This window comes from Leptonychotes weddellii, chromosome 9 (genome assembly GCF_054177405.1).
Source record: "Leptonychotes weddellii isolate Sample4059 chromosome 9, ASM5417740v2, whole genome shotgun sequence".
NCBI classification, from domain to species: Eukaryota; Metazoa; Chordata; class Mammalia; order Carnivora; family Phocidae; genus Leptonychotes; species Leptonychotes weddellii.
In genome coordinates, this window is record NC_138377.1 from 43531072 (window position 1) to 43547843 (window position 16772).

General features: G+C 43.7%; 1 protein-coding gene across 1 annotated transcript in view; it reads left to right on the top strand.

Annotated features, from left to right (window-relative positions):
- Positions 1 to 16772, top strand: part of LOC115940183 (cyclin-dependent kinase-like 1) — a 47807-nt gene that overhangs the window by 8971 nt on the left and 22064 nt on the right. The window contains exons 3-5 of the mRNA XM_081829763.1: positions 3468 to 3580; positions 6843 to 7012; positions 15316 to 15385. Coding sequence (XP_081685889.1) covers positions 3468 to 3580; positions 6843 to 7012; positions 15316 to 15385 — 353 coding nt within the window. The remainder of the gene's footprint in view (positions 1 to 3467; positions 3581 to 6842; positions 7013 to 15315; positions 15386 to 16772) is intronic.

The window sequence follows — 16772 nt, forward strand, 5'->3', positions numbered from 1 at the left end:
TGAACCCAGCCCAACTCCTGGGGACTATCTGTGTGTCCAGCAAGGAAAGGGCTATGGTTCAAAACAAATTCGAGCAGTGGTAGGAAGAGTAGATGTTCCCAGAGGAGTTGAGGCAAAGGACCGGACAGCGCCACTGGGAGGTACCTGAGCAGGCCTTCAGCAGTGTGACAGGTGGTCTGGGGGCCTTAGAGTAGATTAGACCAACATCAGTCAAGGCTGAAAACAGGAGCTAGGACATTGTGACAACTCGCCTCCAGAAGACAAAACAAGATACAGGCAAGCAGAAGGAATCACTTATTGCCATTTGGTGACCCGGTAGACCTGGGCAAGGTGCCAAGTATCATTACTGAGGATGCACAAATTATAACAACCTTAGGAGGTGGGTATTGTTATCTCATCTTCCATATGCATTCGGGATAGTTAATGATTTGCCATGGCTTCCTGGTTAGTCAACCGAACGCAGACCCAGTTTTATCTGTTCCCACATGCACGCCTTGCTGCTCCCCCACATCAGGACCGACCTGTTACACCCAACACCACACTCTGAAGTCTCTCAGTGACCGTCCTCAGGCTTGGTCCTGCTCTTGTTCTGGCAGGGCCTTAGCTGTGGGACTCGTGGCTTCCGTGGCGCGTGGGGTGCAGATTCTTACTGGAATAGCAGTTCTTTCCAATTCTCATTCCATAACCCCGTAGATTATTTTAAATGGTAAAAGTGATGGTTTGCCACCAACAAAGATGAGAATAAGCATGGGGAAAAATGGCCATTTACAACTTTACTATAAACATTAACACACGCCTTTTTTTTTTTTAAGATTTTGTTTATTTATTTGAGAGAGTGAGAGAGAGAACACAAGCAGAGGGGAGAGAGAGAAGCAGACTCCCCGCTGAGCAGGAAGCCCGATGAGGGGCTCAATCCTGGGACCCTGGGATTATGACCTGAGCCGAAGGCAGATGCTTAACTGAGCCACCCAGGCGTCCCAGGCGTCCCAGGCGTCCCAAACCATGCCTTCTCAATGAGAACAGTATTAGCCCCAAGAGGATGAAAACTGGTTTTGGGGAATGGGTGCGGAGAGTGTAACTTTTACTGTTTGAAGCACAGATTACATACACCACATATACACATATACAGTGTATTTGTGGGATTAAAATTTCATTGGGAGATGATCAGGAAAAAATGTGTAAAAAGACGCCTTTGGGGATAAATATGGAAAAAAACAAAAAGCCCATGGGATGGGGAAGGTGAGAATATTGAGTGTATTCTGTGTGCCAGAAACATCCTCTCATTTGATTTTAATCAATCATGAATAGAAATAACCTACTGGGTGGCTCAGTCAGTTAACCTACAGAACATTCGGAGCGTTCCCTTTTTTGTCCTATGGTCTCCTCACTTTCAGTAACCTTCCAGTGAGGCTGTGGGGCTTTATTTCTGCGTGGAGACAGGAGCCACAGTTAAGAATTGCAGTTCTGAGCTGGCTCAGAGCTGTTGGGTGACCTTGGGCAACTCCAGGGCAGCTTGGAACCTGGCCCACCTCATCACCTTGACCTGTGTCTGTGTTCGGCATTGCCTCGCTGACTCTTTGCTGAGGGGAGCGAGAGTGCTCTGGGGCAAACAGCGAGCAGTGGTCAAGCAGCCTCAACGGACGCAAGGGCAGGAAAGCGGAGGGTCAAAAAAAAGGCAGTAGTGTCGGAGAGAAAGACACACGGGTAGGAAGGCAGAAAGGTGGGCTTTAGTACCAAAGGGAGGCACCACAGGTGAAGCACTTCACACCGTCTGTCCCGAGAGGTTCGCTGCTGGAAATATCAGACCAGAAATCCTGCTGGGCAAATTACCAGCCCAGGGACCATAAGGTGCTGTGGTAGGTATAACTGCCGAGGGTCCCTGTTACCCAAGCCCTTAGCAAGTGCTCGATTCCATGTGCCCTTGTGCCAGGGCCCCATTCCACCAGATGCTAACAGAGCACCATGTAAAGGCTCCCTAGGTTAGACTCTAATTAGAGATTTCATAATTTTTAAGGGCTTCTGCTCCCCTAATATTAAAGACTTCCCCAATATTCGTTGAATAATATTTCACAACTCAGTAGAAGTCTCACTGGGAAATTCTGTAACATCTTTAAGATTTAAGAAAAAAGTGCCATTTCTAGGTCACGCCCGTTGTTTCATTGGCTTGTCCAAATGGATTTGTTTCAGCCATATTCGGCAACGCTTTGTTATGGTTTATGTCAGACCACAAACTCAGATGTGTGTGGGGATCACAGTGGAGACCTAAAGGAGTGAAGTGGGCTGAGTGTGAGACTAGATGGGGAGGTGGGCACGGGACAGGCCGGAGACTCCGTGGCTCACAGGGTGGGAGGGTGGCCACCACTCCGCCCACACAGTGCAAGCCCAGGGTGCTAGATTTTCAGTCTTTTTTTAAAGCCAGAAATCAGAATTTTATGTAAAACCTCCTGAGTTTTTTCCCACCAATCTTTGTTTTGGGAAAAAAAAAAAACTTACAAAATAGATAGAAGTGGAAAGAATATATAATGAATGCCTCTGTACCCTTCACTAGATTCATTAACCAGTTGTGAAAATTCTGCTTCATTTCCTTTCTGTGTCTCTGTCACACACACACACACACACACACACCCCCATACTTTTTCAGCTGAATCATTTCCTTAAGTATGCAGCATGAATCTGCTAGAATTCTTCTGTGTAACCACAATATGATTTCCACAATATGCTTTCTCATGGACTCAATACCATCATCTGACATACGGGCTGTGCTCAGGTTTCTCATAGGGTCCCAGTAATGGTTATGTAACTACAACTATAACCATAACCATAACTACAGCTGTATATTTAAATCCAGGTTCTAATCCATGACCACACACTGCAATTCATTGTCATGTCTCTTTAGTCTCTTTTAATATTGGCATTTTTGAAGCGTGCAGGCCTGTTGTTTCTCAGAATGTGCTTCCACATAGACTGTGGCTGTTTCCACTGCAGGTGTGAGGATGTGTCCTCTGGTTCTCAGCAGGAAGTACACCTTGTCAGTGTGGCCCCTAATTGCTGCCCTCAGCTTTGATCTCTTGATCGAGATGGGTCTTCCGGATTTCCCAATTGTAAAGAAACGTTTTCCCTTTTATAGTTAGTGCGTGATCTGTGAGGAGATATGCTGCGACTGTGTGACCACCTTGTGTCCCAACAACTTTCACCAAGTGATCTTTGCTTGAATCGATTATAAGAAGTGTTCTTGTAAAATGATGATTTTCAACAATTCTTTCTGCATTCATTACTTATGGTTTTTCTGTTAAAAACAACAACACACAACCTTTCCTTCACATACCACCCGCCCCACCTCATACACACACTCTTTAGTATCACAGAGAATTTGTGGATTTTTTTAATTCAACTTGTTACAAACCATCACTGTGATTCTTTGATTCTCAAATGGTCACACATTTGATCCTGCTCCTTTGTCCTGACAGATGCCACTGTTCCTTGAGTACTTCCTTCCTGTGTGTCCCAGCAAAATGTACCAGGCTCATCCTGCCCCAGCTCTGGAATCAGCCATTTTTCCAAGGAGCCGTGGTTCCTTTTAGTGAGAATGAAAGCTGACCTTAAAATGTTGACAAGAAATTTTTTAAAAATGTCCAACACCGTTCAGGCCAAACAGAGCCCATCTGCAGGTAATGTTTGGCCCACAGACTCAGTTTTGGGCCTTTGGATTGTATGGCTTTCACTCTATGCTGATGTTCTCATTAGAGACTGGCAGATCTGGCCCCTTGATGTTCATCACTAATAGAGAGATGTTGGGAGTTTATGGGAACTGGTTGTCAATAGCGTGGAAGACAAAGCGGAGCATTCCCTTGCCCACAGTGATAGAAACCAAACAAATCCCCCTTATCATCATCTTTCCCTATTTGTTCAACAAGTGGAGACCTGTTTAATTTTATTTTTACAAGATAATGTACTAACTGCAAATAGTAACGGGCTGTTTTGTTTGTTTATTATAAGAATTTTGAGCTTAGCTCACAACTTGTTTATACAGAAAGATTATATTTCTGCTGTGTAATGAACCCCTAAGTAATAAGGCTACCAGACAAATACTTCAACAACAAAAGCAAAAGTCAAAAGGCTAGTGGCTCATTACCTTCGTAGAGACACTGAGTTTGTAGGGAGATTAAGCACATAACCGGTATGTGTCAGTGTCCTAAATGCTCCTACATACATCCTGTCTACACCTTAGATTGTAGAAAATGAAATAGCGCAGAGCAGGAGGAGAAAATAAGTGATTTTATAGTGCACATTGATAAAAGATATAATTATGCTATTACTTTTTTGGCCACTTGAATTACTTGTATTTTCAGCAAATGAAATTTATAAGTAGACAAGCTGTGTTACAGATAGCCATTATAAAATAATGAAACTGTTAGAAGGTAGTGCTTTTTATATTGAATGGAAAAGTTTTTAAATGAGCCAGGCTTGTATTTAATTTCCCTTTAAATTTTTTTACTGTTTTAATTCACCTTTTTATTTGGGAGGACTGATGTCTTAGGCACAAATTTGCTTTTACAGGCATATGTTCTTGCTAGTTATTAACCTTCTTTATTACTTATTAACTTTAAAAGCACTGTAGTAAAAATGCTTTTGTATAAAATTGCCTGGTTGAAAACTTGGAGCTCAATTCCTCTTTTTGTTAAAATAATGAAAAGTGACTTCTACACCAGTGGAAGTTTATTTGTATAACCCAAACAAGTAATTTATTTCTGTCTGTACATTGCTGCATTAATTTTTGGCTATGCCATTGTTAATTTTCATTTTGACCACATTTGTACTATTGCTTCTTTTCTGGAAATGTTCATGTACTTTATTAGTCAACAAAGCAAATGGAGCATCCACAGTGCACGTCCTTAGCCTGTGCTGGGTCTTGAGAGGAATCCAGAAGAGATCTCAGCCTAGGTCTGTGGCCAGAGGACCAGCCTGTACACTCTGTTCATCCATGTTGTCGACAGGAAACCTACCATAAATAAATGTCATGCCCCTCTCCACCTCTCCACCCATGTACTCTCCCACTTCATATGTCACACCCTTCCCTTCTCTAGTCCCCAAAACAAAACGTTAGCCAGGGTGTCTACCATGGGATTCTTGGCATTTGGAGGAAATATGAGATGAAGACAGCTTTCCTTTACCAAAAGTGCTAAAGAAGGATTCCTCAGCAACACCATGAGGGGTGCAGAATATTTTCCTATAGGCTGGAGATGGTGGTGGTAATTCAGAGGCTTTTTAAATAATGAAAATAGCTCCCCCTGCCCCCGTGGTGATGTATTAACTAGTTCTCTGAAACTAACTTCAAAATATTTATTTTGGTTTTATAATATAGTGAAGACACATAAAGCTTTTTAAAACCATTTGTATGGGGGCGCCTGGGTGGCTCAGTCGTTAAGCGTCTGCCTTTGGCTCAGGTCATGATCCCAGGGTCCTGGGATCGAGTCCTGCATCAGGCTCCCTGCTTGGCGGGAAGCCTGCTTCTCCCTCTCCCACTCCCCCTGCTTGTGTTCCCTCTCTCACTGTGTCTCTCTCTGTCAAATAAATAAATAAATAAAATCTTTAAAAAAAAAAAACGTTTGTATGATAAAGTAATATATGCTCATGTAAGAAAAAAAAACTGAAGGTATAAAAGAATATAAAGTGAAAAAGAAATTGACTTTGCCATTCTCTGTCATGTATCATTCCAGAGGATTTCTGTGCTTGCACAAAGGCATATATTTCTTTTTAAAAAACCAGATACAAATGCTATCATATTGTATATACATTCTGTAGTTTCCGTTTTACACTTAACACTGTATCTTGGACATCTTTCCAAGTCAACACATATAGATATGCTTTATTCTTTCAACAGCTGCATACTATTTTCTCATTTGAATGTAATATAAAGTCCTATAGTTTATTTAACTAATCACCTATTAATAGACATTTGGTCATCAGGTACACATAAAGCTGTGCAAATTTTTTTTTTTTTTTAAGATTTTACTTATTTGCGAGAGAGAGAATGAGAAACAGAGAGCATGAGAGGGAGGACGGTCAGAGGGAGAAGCAGACTCCCTGCTGAGCAGGGAGCCCGATGTGGGACTCGATCCTGGAACTCCAGGATCATGACCTGAGCCGAAGGCAGTCGCTTAACCAACTGAGCCACCCAGGCGCCCAGGCTGTGCAAATTTGAGAGAATATTGTGAACAGGAAGCATGATTTCCATAAGTAGATAACCGGGAGTGATGAGGAGAGGTCCGATCCTATTTCTTTTTTTTTTTTAATTTTTAATTTATTTATTTGACAGAGAGAGACACAGTGAGAGAGGGAACACAAGCAGCGGGAGTGGGAGAGGGAGAGGCAGGCTTCCCACAGAGCAGGGCGCCTCATGCGGGGCTCGACCCCAGGACCCTGGGATCATGACCTGAGCCGAAGGGAGACTCTTAACAACTGAGCCACCCAGGTGCCCCGGTCCGATCCTATTTCTGCTCCTGGTTCCCAGACCCACGGATTAGCCACAGAAGACACAGCACCATGTGGGTCAGTGCCTATACCCCTAAAGAACTGAGGTACAGATTCCATCATTCTATTAGGTTGGCTGGTTGTAGGCGATGAGATATATAGTCGAACTAGTGGATCCCTTGGCCATGTGCTAATTGTCATGTCTCCTTTGCTGTAAAATGGGCCTCTTGGTCTGACGTTGTGTGGACTCCCATGCCAGTAAAGCAGGCATTCTCTAAGCCCTTGGACTGTGGTGTAGGCAGGAAGGGCAAACCCATATCTAAAGTTAGTATCAATTCCAGTAAGGACTCATCACTACCCTCTTCCCATAGCAGCTGGTCTCCTTCAAGGACAGTGCATATCAGCACCCCAGTATCAGTTTTTGCTCCTGTCAGGTTGTCCTCAGTAGCAGCAGTAGTCAGATCAGCCTTGCAGAGAGGGGGCAGTGCTCCGGGGACATGCACGCCCACCATTCCTGCGGCCATGGCCACCGAGTTCATGGGTCAATCACACAGGCCGGGGTGGCCAAGGACAGAACAGGCTGACACCCACCAGAAAGACATCTCCCGCTGGCTTGCTCGGTGCTTTCTCTGTCATGGATGCTCTCTCTGGTGGGCATGAATATGAAGCCCAAAGACCCTCAAGCTCTGTACTCACTCCCACAAGTACAATGTATGCCTCTTCTCCAAATGATCTTCCAGCCTTGTCCCTTCCAGACTCTTAATCAACTAGACGAGCTATTTGCCACTACCTAGGGGTCCATGTATATCTCGGGTCCTTTCTACCTTTGTACAAAGTGAGCCATCAAGTGCACTGCTTGAAGCTATGCTCAGTGGGAGGATATCCTGTTACCGTTGTCCTTCAAGGCCCCTGCTGAGTGGGGCTACCGTATGGTGGCAGTCCATTTTCAGCTAGTGCCAACATGATGAGCTGATCCATCTGCAAGCTGGACTTGAGGTTTTTCTCCTCCATTACTTGGAAACTCCCATTAAACCATATGTATAAGTTGAAGGACAGGTGACAGAACAATAAAATAGATGACATGGAGAATAGGCCACCTCTTTTCGTTTCGCTTGTTCCCTGCAGACTTGCTTGAGCCTGATCACAAAAGTATAGTTTTCACACACATAGTGGATTGCTGCGACCTCCATGCAGTCTTATGATGTGGATGTCTATTACCCAGTGCCCAAGAGGAAGCTCTTGGTCACATAATCCCTTGATGTCCCGTGGTCAGTACTCAGTCTCTATGAGGGGCTCATGAGACAGCAGAAGCTGGACAGCACTAGCATGATTGGATATACTGAATCATACGGCCTGGGTGGTAGGGTAGCTCTGATGTGCTGTAAAGTTGTGTCTTGGGTCCTACTCAATATTGGCAGCCTTCCAAACCACCTGGTAAATTAGAACAGTATTCCCAAGAACTATTCCCTGGTGCACGTGTATAAGATATGCCGCCTCCAGAATCTGAAGAGACCCACCAAATGCAATGCCTTTTTTTAGTGGTGGGTGATACAAGGTGCAACAATTTGTCCTTGACTTTAGAGGGGATGTCCCGGCGTGCCCCAAGCCATTGGACCCCTAAAACGTTACCCATGACATGCCCCAGCGGATTTTCTCCCACTCTCTGGTATACATGTGTCTTAATGGGGCATTCAGAATACTTGTCATTTCCTACTCACCAGGAGGTCCGGTTAACTTGATGTCATCAATACAGTAGATCAGCATGATATTCTATGAAATGTCCAGATGATCAAGGTCCCTTTAGACCATACTGCAACAGAGAGCAAGAGAGTTAACCTCGGCCTTGGGCAAGATGGTGAATGTGAACTGCTGTCCATTCCACAAAAAGTGAACTGCTCTTGATCCTCCTTACTGATAGGGATTGGAAAGAATACATTCATCAGATCAATGATGAATGCGTGATCTGACGAATTGCATGTCAGGTGCCAGAGACTGTAGATCTATTCCAGAAAAGATACCACATCTGGCCCTGCAGTTGCAATTGGAGCTATGATTTGGTTGAGTTTATAGCAGTCTACCAGGTGAATTGAGTGGGGATATGATGTGGACTACCACCCCTGCATCTTTAAGTCTTTAATGGCGCTAATCCATCCTTTACTCTTGAGATGTGGTTTTGCTTCTGATTTGCTGTTTTGGCCAGGGCTGTGCTGGGGGGTGTGCAGTTTCAGAGGCTTCTCTTTGGTCCTTTCTGCCATATTGGCTCTTACTCCACAGGTCGTGGAACCAATGTGAAGATTTGCCAACTACTAAGTGCATCCATCCTAATTATGCACTTGAGAGTGGAGGAAATAACCTCAAGAGTGGATCTCGGGACCCATTAGGCCCACAGTGAGGCATGACTCTAACCTGGGGCCATGATAGCATTTTGGGTCCTTAGACTTGGTAGCCAGCCACAGCCCTTGAAAAGTCTGAGACTCTCCCTTCCCCAGTCACCCTGGTGAATAGCCACAGGTCCCTTTGGGAAAGAATGGAGGAGTAGTTGTGGTGGCGTTGCAGGATGCCTCAGCATGGTGAGTCAGTCGAAAGCACTTTGGTCTACACACTGCCTTAGATCTAGAAACTGGGTGAGAAACTGCAGCGTTCCATCCTGACAGGCGACATCAACCCTCTGCTTGCCATCTCTCCGTTTCTTCCGGTAACACAAGGACCACACCGGCCGGCTGCTCTTCTGTCCCACCTACGAGAACTCCGCAGTGAGTGAGTTCCTGTCTGCGTCAGCACGGGTTTCTGGGAAATTAAGCATCTGGCCTCACTTCCTGTGATGGGAGTTACGTATACCTCGCCATGGTCAGCACCTGGTCTCAGCCACTTGGGAATCGCCTCACTCCAACGGGAACCAGAGAGCCGCGTTCCAGGTAGCATCTCCAGCCTATAGAGGACAGCCAGCACTGAGCTTCGCAAAGATGCCAGTGACCTCCTTCCCCGTGCCTTCCTTACTGCTTTCGTGGAGGAAGGAAAGACTGTGGCCAGGGGTCCTTGTCAGTCACAGGAGAGTACTCCCACGTCAATGCATTTCCCCCTCTCCAGCCTTACATGTCGCCACTGCCATGGTCCAAGGCCCTCAAGCGTCCTGCTGGTACACATGAGCCAGGGCTTGTAATTCCGTCAGGTGTTTCCTCCTGGGCGAGAGCCACATTGCCTGGCTTGAGCACACTGCCACGTCGTCCTAGTTATACAGGTCTCTGGACCCTGGGAGAAGGTGGGGAGAGGATCTAAGGAGGACACGCATCGTCCTCCCCAGAAGACACCTGCCTCAGTGATATTTCTGGTATTTCCAGGGTCTCTGTATGAGACGAAGTGTTTCACCTACGGCAGAAGCACAGAAGCTGCTCCTCCCAGCCCAGGGGGTTCAGGGAAATGTGAGAGTTTAGGATTCTCAGGCTCATTACCCTAGAGGTATCTATTCCAGATCTCAGAGCCCCTCTCTTTTCTCACCAGAGCCCTGACTTTGGCATAAGAGACCTCTTGAAGCTACCCATTGTCTGCGTTGTGTCTCTGCTACTCTTAGGTCCTAGGCCTGATCTGAGCAGTCTATCCTGTGTCTGCAGGAGCTCAGCGTCTCCTTCAGTACTGCACAGGGGCCTCTCTCACAGTGTGCGGGTGGCTAACCCAAACCTGTCGTTTTCTCTTCTCTTTCTTCAACGACCTGGAGCTCACTCAATAACCCCTGTAATTACGGTTGGCCCCTTGGCCCGGCTACTCCCCTACGACTCACGTGCCCCTGCTATTGTGTGAGCCAACTGCACCGTGTTCAAAACCACGACTGGCCGGCGACAGCCTTCCTAACTGCGTCCCTGCAGCGCCCCAGGGCTTCTGCTCACCTCACCTACCACCAGCAGTGGGGTCCTGGTTGCCATCTGCCTGGTGATGGATCCGGTTCCAGAATCCCATTCTGAAGATGCACTAGCTAAGACCACTTCTGGTACCAATTGTCTTAGGCTGTGCACCTCCTTTAAAGTAAAGTCTGAGACAAGGGATCACACACTAGTAGTTTATTTTGGGAAGTGATACCGGGGAGCTGGAGTAAGGGACAGGAGAGAAGGAAATAGGGAAGGAGGCAAAAGCAACGCAGGGGACAACAGGGACTCAACGTGCTAGGGCTCTTGAAGGAGCCTGAGGACAGAAGAGAGGAGCATTTACCCACCACTTCCTGCGCGCCCCTCCCTCACCGCCGAGCTTCAGGGTTCCCCCCTGGAGCGCTAACCCCTGCAGGTTAGAATCCTCTACCAGCTCCCTGGACCTCAGCACCCAGAAGCCCCCTGGGGCAGAAGGCAAAAGACACACAGTGCAGCTGAGAGGAGGGGCTGTTGGGCATCCACCTGGAAGCTGCTTGCTAGGCAACGGTTAGATTAAAAGATGGGCTGACACTGACCTCCTTGCTGTTCACAAACATTCCAGGCAGGGTTCCACGTGAGACCCTTAGGACCCGTAGATCCTTCTGCCTGGGGTATTTTTCTGGCCGTCTCCATGGCTCTTACCTTCTTCAGATCTTTTTTCATTTGTCACCTTTGGTGTGAGGTCTTCCCTGAGCACCCTATTGTAAATTGCACCCCCTTCCACGCTACTGTGCCCCCTACCTTTCATGAGACTTATCACCAGCCAGCATGCTCAAACATAAGCTCCCTGAGAGCAGAGATTTCTGTTAGCCCTGTTAAATATTGTAATCCCAGAGCTTAGAATAATGTCCAGCACGACGTAGGGCTCAGCATATGTTTTTGAATAATAATATATTTAAAAATGAATCCATGAAAATAGAACTTTTTCATAGTTTTTCAAAAACTTTCTATTTTCATATATATTTTTAAAATTTTTATTGTCGAAATATAGTTGGCTTACAATGTTATATTAGTTTTCGGTGTGCAACGTAGTGTGATTCATCAATTTCATACGTTACTCAGTGCTCACCACGGTAAGTGTAGTCATCACACAGCGTTCTTACAATATTATTGACTAGGGACGCCGGGGTGGCTCAGTCGGTTAAGTGTCCGACTCTTGATTTTGGCTCAGGTCATGATCTCAGGGTCATTGCACTCAGTGTAGAGTCTGCTTAAGACTCTTTCCCTCTCTCTGTGCCCCTCTCCAGCCCCCGACCTCCGCTCCCTCGCTTGCCCTCTCTCTCTCAGTAAAAAATAAATTAAAAAAAATTTAAAATATTAACTATAGGGACGCCTGGGTGGCTCAGTTGGTTGGGCGACTGCCTTCGGCTCAGGTCATGATCCTGGAGTCCCGGGAGCGAGTCCCGTATCGGGCTCTCTGCTCAGCGGGGAGTCTGCTTCTCCCTCTGACCCTACCCCCTCTCATGCTCTATCTCATTCTCTCTCTCAAATAAATAAATAAAAAGAAAAAAAAATCTAATAAAATATTAACTATATTCCATATGCTGTACTTTTAATCTCTGTGACTCACTTATTTTATAACTGAAGTTTGTACCTCCTAATCCCCTTCACCTATTTCTCTCATCCCCCCCTTTTTAATATATTTTTAATAAAATTACTCAGTAGCTTCTATTTTCATGTTTTTATAAAGTTACTCAGTAACTTACCTTCTTTTTTTGTATTTTTTATTAAAATTTAAATTCAATTAATTAATATAATGTATTATTTGTTTCAGGGGTACAGGTCTGTGATACCTCAGTCTTACACCCAGTGCTCATTAAAACACATACCCTCCCCATAACTTACCTTCTTTGTTCAACAATACATTATTGTCATTGGGCCAATAGATAGATCTCTGTTAATTTTGTTCTTTTTAATAGTTGCATAGTATTCAATATTTCATGCTTTGAATGTACCACAATTTATTTTGCCATCCTCTTTATCAAAGGATGTTTGTGTTGTTTCTAATTTTTTGCTTTTACAAACAATGCTGCAATAAATATCTTTGTCCATATATCTTTATGCAGTGGTGCTTTTATTTATGTAGGGTATATTTCCGGAAGTGGTGTGCTGGGTAAGATGGGGGCTGTGTGTGTGTGTTTCAATGCACTTTATTTTTTAGAAGAGTTTTAGATTTACAGAAAAATTGAAAAGATTGTGCAGAGAGTTCCCATATACCCTGTGCCCAGTTCCACCTGTTATTAGCATCTTACATTGGTATGTTTGTTATAACTAATGAACCAGTATGACATGTTATCATTAATTAAAGTCTGTACTTCACTCACATTTCCTTAGTTTTTATATAATGTCCTTTTTCTGTGCCAGGATCCCATCTAGGATACCACATTATGTTGAGTTGTCGGTGTCCCTCGGCTCCTCTTGCCTGTGACCATTTTAGATTTTCTGTGTATTTAATGGCCATGATAGTTTTGAGAAGTACTGGTCAGGTATTTTATTGCATTCTGCTTTCTTTCTTTCTTTCTTTCTTTTTTAAGATTTTATTTATTTATTTGACAGAGAGAGACACAGCGAGAGAGGGAACACAAGCAGGGTGAGTGGGAGAGGGAGAAGTAGGCTTCCCGCTGAGCAGGGAGCCCGATGCGAGGCTCAATCCTAGGACCCTGGGATCATGACCTGAACCCAAGGCAGACGCTTAATGACTGAGCCACCCAGGCGCCCCTCGCATTCTGCTTTCTAACAGAGGATTCCCCAACCTCCTAAATGTTTTTTTTTTTAATTTGGATACATTAAGGTTCACTCTTTGTGCTGTAACGTTCTGTGGGTTTTGAGAAATGTATAATGTCACGTATTCTCCATTACAGTATCAGGCAGAATAATTTCACAGCCCTAAAAATCTTGTTTCACGTGTGCCTTTCCCCCCCCATGTCTCTGAACTCCTGGCAATCACTGACCTTTTTACTGTCCCCACAGTTTTGCTTTTTCCAGAGTGTCATATAATTGAAATCATACAATATGTCATCTTTTCAGACTAGCTTCTTTCACTTAACAATATGCATTTAAATTTCATACATGTCTTCTCATGGCATGATAGCTCATTTCTTCTTATCACTGATTAATATTCCATTCTATGGATGGAGCATAATCTTTTATCCTTTTGCCTAAAGGAAGACAATCCGTTTGCTTGCAATTTTTGGTGATTATAAATAAAGCCGTTCTAAACGTTCATGAGCAGGTTTTTATGTGGATATAAGTTTTCAGATCATTTGGGTAAACACCTAAGAGTATGAATCCTGGATCATATGGTACAACTACGTTTAGCTTTGTAAGAAACTCCCAAACTGTCCTCCACAGTGGCTGCGCCATCTTGCATTCCCACCAGCAGTAAATGCGTTCCTGTTGCTCAGTATCATCATCAGTGTTTGGTGTCATCAGCTGTTTTTGAGTTTTAGCTTATTCTAATAGGTATGTAACGGTATCTCGTTGTTTCTGTAATTTGCAGTTCCCTAGTGAAAAAATACGTTGATCATCTTTTCATATGTTTATTTCCCATCTGTTTTTTAATTTTTTTTATTATGTTCAGTTAACCTCTGTATAGTACATCATTAGTTTTTGACATAGTGTTCAATGATTCATTAGTTACGTATAACACCCAGTGCTCATCACAACACGTGCCCTCCTCAATACCCATCACCCTGTATTTCCCATCTGTATCTCTTCTTTGGTGAGGTGTCTGCTCAGATCTTTGGCCCATGTTTTTTGGGTGTGTTGTTTTAATAAATACTGCTAGTAACTTTCCCTAAAAGTCTAACCAGCCAAGTGTGAGAAGATCCATTTCTCTATATCCTTGGCAACACTGGATGTTACCAATTTGTGAAATGTCTGTCCATTAGGAAAAAGAGTCGCTTCACATTCTTGCTCTGATTTGCCCTTCTCTGACTACTAGTGAGATTGAATATCTTTTTATGTCTCTGGATCATTTATATTTCCTCTTCTGTGTACTACCTGCTTATATCTTTTGCCCATTTTCCCACTACGGTGTCTTTTTCTTCATAGTACATGAAGTGTCTTTGTAATAGTAGGGCTGTAGCCCTTTATTTGTTGTAACAAGTATTTCCCTGCCAATTATTTGTCTTTTGACATTGTTTCTAGTGTTTTTGTTTTTCGTTTTTTACCAAACCAACATTATTTTATTTTTTTTATTAAGGTAAAATACACATAACATAATGTTACCATTTTAACTATCTTTAAGTGAAGTCACTGAAGTATATATATATATATATATAAAGTGACATTAAGGGCATTCACACTGGTGTGCAACCATCACCTCCATGCAGCTCCAGAACTTTTTTTAAAGATTATTTATTTACTTTAGAGAGAGAGCAAGAGTGCATGCGCACGATGGGGAAGCGGCAGAGGGAGAGAATCTTCAAGCAGACTCCCTGCTGAGTGTGGAGCCAAGCATTGGGTTCAATCCCACCACCCATGAGATCATGACTTAAGCCGAAACCAAGAGCTGGCTGCTTAACCAGCTGAGCCACCCAGGCGCCCCTGTAGCTCCAGAACTTTTGTCATCTTCCCAACATTATTTTATTCTTCTGTGGCCAAACTTGCCTATCTTGTCTTTTTTCTTCTAGAGCTCTTGTTTTTTAGGATGCTTTCTTCCATCCTAAAGTCATAGAAAGTTTCTCCTAAAATTTTTTCTAGTATTTATAGTATTTTATACTAAAATTTTTAACATATCTGAAAATTATTCTTATATATAAGGTGGTAAGACATGGTTCTCATTTTCCTAATGGGTAATCAGTTTTCCCAGAATCAATTTTAAATAAAGTACATTGTTTTCAATTGTATTGAAGTACTACCTTGGTCATATGTCAATTTCCCTTAAATACATGGATCTAGTTCTAGACTCTGTACTGCTTCTGTTTGTTCATTTCTTTGTCAATAGCCTGCTGGCCTGGTCATGATGATGCTGCTGATGATGATTATAGGCACTTTATTGAAAATTTTGCCATCTGGTAAAGCTAGTTGCCCCAACTGTTTTTTTCCTTGGCAGTTTTAAAACAGTTATAGTTCTGTATGAACATAAAAGGCATTTTATCTAGTTAAAAAAATATATATCCTTTTGGATTCTGATTGGAATTGCATTATATCTACATTTTTAAAAAAATTTTTTAAAGATTTTCATTATTTATTTATTGGAGGGAGAGAAAGTACGGGAGTGGGGTGAGGAGCGGAGGGAGAGGCAGACAGACTCCCCACTGAGCAGGGAGCCCGACGAGGGACTCGATCCCAGGAGTCCGGGATCACAACCTAAGCTGAAGGCAGACGGCCAACCGACTGAGCCACCCAGGTGCCCTTGAACTGACTTTTTATGATATGAATTCTTCAGTGGCATTATTTTATCAGGACCGTACCTATACTTTGAAAGTTCTTAAATGGGGTTAAGGTGAAATTTAGAGCTTCTTTCTGAGTCAAAAACAAATTGGGTACATCTGCTGTTAACTCTTACGTTGAGTTTCATGATGTATTTGAGAACATTCATCGCAGGGGAAGGGAAGAGTGATAGGAAATATGAAGAATTCGATTCTTTCTCTTCTTCTTAGTTTGGACAAGCTCCCAACCTTGCTGGATCTCACGTGCTTGACAGGGTCATAATATGCTGATCTGGGAATCCCTGGGAAGTATTAAGGGTTAATTATTATAAAGGGGGGGCATCAGTTTTTTCCATTCTGTGTGAATGTTAACTGATAAGAGATTTCTGCAAGTGTGTCTAGGTAACTAAGACCTAGAGTCAAGTTCAAGAATTGTAATGGCCTGTAAAAAACATCTTACTAAAACAGCTCCTGCTTTCTAAAATTTAATCCCTCTCCTTTTATTATTTATCACAGTTACGGGAGAAGAACGATTTTGAAAGGAAAACAGGATATGATCATGGAGAAAATAGTCTGTTGCTTTTGTCTGAAGCACAGACAGGGTAAATATCCCCCCAGTTGCCCTGCAAAGAATAAGAATCCTTGAAAACCAGGGCGCCTGGGTGGCTCAGTTGGTTAAGCGTCTGCCTTCGGCTCAGGTCATGACCTCAGGGTCCTGGGATCGAGCCCTGCATAGGGCTCTCTGCTCAGCAGGGAGCCTGCTTCTCGCTCTATCTCTGCCTGCCGCTCCCCCTGCTTGTGCTCTCTATCTAAATAAATAAATAAATAAATAAATAAAATATTTTTAAAAAAGAATGTTAAAGATCAACTTTATTAAAAAAAAAAAAAAAAGAGGACGCCTGGGTGGCTCAGTTGGTTAAGCGACTGCCTTCAGCTCAGGTCATGATCCTGGAGTCCCTGGATCGAGTCCCGCATCGGGCTCCCTGCTCAGTAGGGAGTCTGCTTCTCCCTCTGACCCTCCCCCCTCTCA